This window comes from Bidens hawaiensis, unplaced genomic scaffold (assembly GCF_021521415.1).
Source record: "Bidens hawaiensis isolate Kalapana, Puna unplaced genomic scaffold, B.hawaiensis_p1.1 tig00052132_1, whole genome shotgun sequence".
NCBI classification, from domain to species: domain Eukaryota; kingdom Viridiplantae; phylum Streptophyta; class Magnoliopsida; order Asterales; family Asteraceae; genus Bidens; species Bidens hawaiensis.
The window spans coordinates 26,598-31,783 of record NW_027499347.1 but is presented as its reverse complement, the minus strand read 5'-3'; the positions used below and the strand labels follow the sequence as shown (position 1 = coordinate 31,783).

The 5,186-nt window shown below is 40.6% G+C and overlaps 1 protein-coding gene and 1 pseudogene across 1 annotated transcript; both read right to left on the bottom strand.

Moving 5' to 3' along the window:
• Nucleotides 1-783: 783 nt before the first annotated feature.
• Nucleotides 784-1,233, bottom strand: LOC143599393 (uncharacterized). Its single transcript, XM_077077358.1, has one exon. The coding sequence runs from the start codon at nt 1,231-1,233 to the stop codon at nt 784-786; it is 450 nt and encodes a 149-aa protein (XP_076933473.1).
• A 1,498-nt stretch (nt 1,234-2,731) lies between these two features.
• On the bottom strand, nt 2,732-4,903 carry LOC143599394 (L-type lectin-domain containing receptor kinase IX.1 pseudogene; annotated as a pseudogene).
• Between the last annotated feature and the right edge of the window lie 283 nt (nt 4,904-5,186).

The following is a 5,186-nucleotide window of genomic DNA, read 5'->3' as shown; positions in this document are numbered from 1 at the left end:
GGAATATGCCAGCCAAAACATGAAGTTGCTGCGAGCGGAGGCGAATAGGAAATGGCTCTTGGCGGAAGGCATCCCTGAGGTGTGTACACCTTTTATTCCGCCGAAAGTAATTATTATTATCATGATTAATTATGTTTTAAAGTTTTCTGAACAGGTGATCACACAAGTTCATCGTAGCGATGTTCTTGGTGACTGTGTTGCGTTGCTTTTGCGTGCTTCTCAACAAGCCGGACGCCAAATGGGATTTCAGGAAGGCTATGACTTTGCTTCCGAAGGCCGAGTTCCGGAAGAATTTATTCTTCACGGCAAGGATACTGCTGCAATTCTTAATGAGAAGAAAAAAACTTATGATAATCTAAAGTTTCCGATTTCAGAGCATATATCCGATCTTGCTAACAAGGAACATGCCATTGACTAGCTAAAAGATCTTCTTGACTTACAAGAAGAAGATCAAGACGATACTGAAGCTGGGGACAAAGAGAAATAAAGTACGGCTTCTTAGATGTCGATCTAGTCTCCATGTAATTGTACATATGCTTTGTTTTGTAATCGCTTTTGGTAATAAATAAGAAGTTTTGCTCTCTCCGGTACACTTTGTCTTATGCGTCATAATATAAGTGTTCTTCCGGATCTTCGATTTTATCAATACAAGATTACAATGCATCAAAAGACTTAACGTAAATTTTTCATATAACGGGCATAAGCCAAAATACAAACTGAAATTACAAAGCGTTAACTAGTCTATTCAGGCATGCAGGCCAAAAAATAAAATAAACAAAGTTGCTAGATGTAACACTTTTTTAGCTGTGCCCCGTTCCAAGTTCGTGGGATCTCCGTCCCATCTAATTTCTCTAACTTGTAAGCGCCTTTAGACAAGACTTGTTTTATCTTGTAAGGGCCTTCCCAAGTTGGGGCTAACTTGCCTGGAGGCTCCTGTCCGAAGGCCTCGTTATTGCGGAAGACAAAGTCTCCCGCATTGAATTCACATGTCTGGACCCGCGAGTTGTAATACTTCTGAAGCTGTCGCTTGTAATTGTGCTCGCGGATCGATGCTAATTCTCTTCTTTCTTCAAGTAGATCGAAATTCATTCTAAGTTCGTGATCATTATTATCAATTGGCAGAACTCTCGCGGATGGAATCCCAATTTCTGCCAGGATCATGGCTTCGGTGCCATAAGTTAGAACCTCCTGGGGCTGTGACATGCCCCAAGTCAGTAGTTGGTGTAACCACATTACCAGTGTCTACCGGAGTGACACCTTCTTGTTAAGCAGACAACCCCTAAGTCGTCAAACCACCCAAGGAAAAATTTCCTGGGTTGACGGTGTCGGTTCTTACGACAGGGGTAGAAATTCGAGCGAACAAAGATGTTGCCCCTTCACGTGTTTCAAGGTTGAGAACACGTGAAGGTTGTGTTTGATTCTCCGTCGGCCCTTTAGGTAACTGATTCATATCGTAAAGAGGACGGAAATTTTTTTTGCTGTTCTAACAAAGACACGGATGGCGCCAATGAAGAAACACGGATCTACTCCCTACTAATGGGTCCTAGATCCGATGAGTCCACAGGGTAGGATACGGTTAACTGCCAATACGCTATGAACACAATTCCCAAAGTCCAGTGACGTGAATCCTGCAAAACAGAACACCGTGAGCTCGTTACGGGAAGGACAAGGCGGGGGGTCTTCCCGTAACCACCCTCCGGCGTGAGAATAAGTACAATTCTGACAACGAGATAAAGTACTTAAGTAAATTGAGAGAGTACAGTGATCGTGAATGAATACCTCATGATGATTGAGAGGGTATTTATAGCCGAAGGGTGTGGGAAGATGATTGGGCCAGCTGTCCCTTTGGGAGATGCTCTTGCAACCGTCTGGACACGTGTCCTCATAATATAGGTCTAGTTCATACGTTGCATGTGCATGCGTAACAACCTGGACACGTGTCATCATATGATAGGGTGATGACAACCTTGGCCATGTGCACAGTTATAACGGCCTGGCCAGGTGTCCTTCAATGATTGGTTAATATGTCACGTATTGCTCAAGAAAGCATCTTGGTAAATCTTCCAGAGTGTTACCAGTTAATGACAGCTTTCCCGGGGCATTACCTCGTAGCTATTTACGCGGAAGGGCGTTCTATCCTGCGGACAACTTTTGAGGGTGCCAGGATGCTTCCGCATGCCTTGTGGGGATGTTTCTTCCGCCCATGATTATGCGGATGACTTGTATGCCCCGCGGGTGCCTTATGAGGGAATTCTGGTTAACCCGCGGGTATCACTTAAGGGTATTTGGGTCTTTTTGATACCCTACCTCTATACAACTCAACTTATTACATTTATGACTTATTATCCGCTCACTTGGCAATCGCTAATGCATGCTTTTGTTTTCTTGGTGAATATCTAGTAATGCGAGTTTGAAGAATTTTAAATTTAAGTAATATAATTAATTAAGCATTTTACCATTTAGATCAGGTTAGGGTTCTATTTTGGATTTTTGACTATGTCTTAATGTTAACAATGGTTTGCTATTTATTGTAAATTCTGCAATAGTGACATGTTAATTCTTACTAAGCTGGGGAGTTACAATTATGGTGTTAAAACTACTCCCAATGTATGTCACTTGACTTTAGATGATTCGGCCCGTTTAACCACACCATACTTCATATATCATCAAAATGGCTAATCAACGTTCAAGTGATTAATCCAAAATCTAAACAAGATTACATGAAACAACCAAAATACAATATGATCTAGAAATTCACTTCATTGAATGTAACAATGACACATATTGAGAAGAAGAAGAAATCGTGGACGATGTTGTTTGCTTTGACGATTCAGTGGAGTCGCTACTTGAAAACTGGTATTTGTTAATGGAGGAAGCACGGAAAAAAGATGACATTGGAGGCGTCAAATAAGATGCCACGGGCATCTTTGATGGTAGTAAAGGTAATGAAGCTTCAAAGTTCAATACTTTAATGGCCTGTCTCATCGAGGGTCGTAGTTCTGAGTCAGGATATCCACACCATAACCCGATGGTCATTAAACGCTTGATTTCTTCTTCCTCAAACACCAACTCTAGTCTTGGATCAGTTGCTTCTAAAAGAGTCCCGGTTCCATAGAGCTCCCAAACCCATTCTAGTAACCGTATTTGCTTTTCTGGAGCCTTGTAATCTATGGCTTTTCGTCCACAAGCTATTTCCAATGCAACAATTCCAAAGCTGTAAACATCTGATTCCTTGGTTGCTCGTCCAGTGAGTACGCATTCTGGAGCCATATAACCCAAGGTTCCAGCTAACATGGTTGTATCCGAACCTTTCTCGTGGTCAACCAATTTTGCTAATCCGAAATCACCAAGTTTCGCATTGAATTTTGAGTCTAACATAATATTACTCGATTTGATGTCTCTATGCAGGACACATTGCTCACATTCTTCATGTAAGTATAGCAAAGCAGAAGCCAAATCATGAGTAATTTTGTACCTTGTATTCCATGTCAACAAACTCTTTCCCTTGAAGAGATGTAAATCTAAACTTCCATTTTCCATAAACTCATAAACCAGCAGGAGCTCTCCTTGGTCATGGCACCAACCAATGAGTTGCACCAAATTTCTATGCCTCAAACGGCTAATGATCTTTACTTCAGATGCGTACTCTTTGATCCCTTGTTTTGAAGTCTTCGACACCCTTTTCACTGCGACATACGTGCTTAAATCTTTGAGAATTCCTTTGTAAACACCTCCAAAACCACCCTCTCCGAGCTTTTCAGTTTCCGCAAAGTCAGCAGTAGATCGAGCTAATTCACCATAAGAAAAACTTCTAGGCATAGAGGGGCCCATCTCGAATTCTTTGTCCATGTCCAAAGCAAGTCCAAGTTCCTCCACTTTATCAGTTTTCTTCCTCCTCCATAAAAAATATGCAAGTATACACAAAACAGTAACTAGACTTAACGTTCCAGCTATTAATCCCAAATTACGCAAAGTACTGTTTTTCTTCTTCACAGATTTTGCGCTTGTTGGTGGTAGCATGCTACTTTGACCAATATTTTTTGGGCTAACGGTTGGTCCTAACTTGTTGTTTTCGTCCACCTTAAACTCAGTACTATTAAACATCCAAGATTTTACATTGTTTTTCTGAAACTCTTTTCCTGTTGAAGCTGAAAACCCAAAAATAACAAATTCTGGCAACACACCCCTTAGATCAATGGTGTAATCAAGCCCAGTTTCCCACACACTTAAATTATCCTTAAAACTTGTGAAGGAAACACTAAGATTGCTCGTTTCCGAATTGTAATTAATCATAGCCACACACTCATTCCCAAATGTTACATTGTTAAACCATTTCCGATACTTTACCGAAGTAATAGAGTTAATATTGATACCTACATGTTCACGTATGCGTTCATCAGTTACGGGATGTTTTGGATCCCAATCGTTCCAATAGGTATCGAACTCCACAGCAACAAATCGATTCATCGTAGCATTTTCTCCAATACTAAAAGGAAGTCCCATGGCTCCCCCTCCAGGTATCATAGCGTTATCCTCAGCAAGGAAGAATGTGAGACCATCCGCGTAAAAAGGACTTCCGTATGAATCGATCACAAATGTGAAATTAGTAGAAAAGCTGGCTACATCATTAGAGACGTTATCCCAAAGATGAAGCTGGTCGATGTATGTTGCTCGACCTGCTAACCTGTTTGAGTCTTTACGATCCCTTTCTGGGGTCACCTGGATTCCATCATCGGTGATAGAAGCTCCATTACCGGATACGTTTATATCTTTGTCATATTTTGGAGTAATATTTGGGAAATTGAAAGCAATTGAATTTGCATAAGGGATAAACACAAGAAGAAATGAAGTGATCAGATGGTTATGGGAGAATGCCATGATTGCAAAAGAAAAATGCTTGTCAAGTTACACTCAAGTTTAGTCTTACCTTCACACTTATTATCTAGGCACACTTATTATCTGGGCCAACTATAGCTTTAAAAGTTGTGGCTAACAGTTTGTGTGGTATTGAAAAAGTTGACTGAGCCTTCTAAAGATTTTTCCAGCTGTCAGGTTTGACTATTATTCTCCAAATTTTAAAAACGAGAGTGACCATAAAGACCAAAGAAATTAACATAAAGAGTATTCAAAACCTGTTTCCTCTAGTTTGTGAAAGAGTTTTACAATTATAAGATGTGATTGGACAT

Coding starts and splice junctions, on each gene's coding strand:
- LOC143599393 (XM_077077358.1), bottom strand. CDS start 1,233: ATGTGGTTACACCAACTACTGACTTGGGGCATGTCACAGCCCCAGGAG.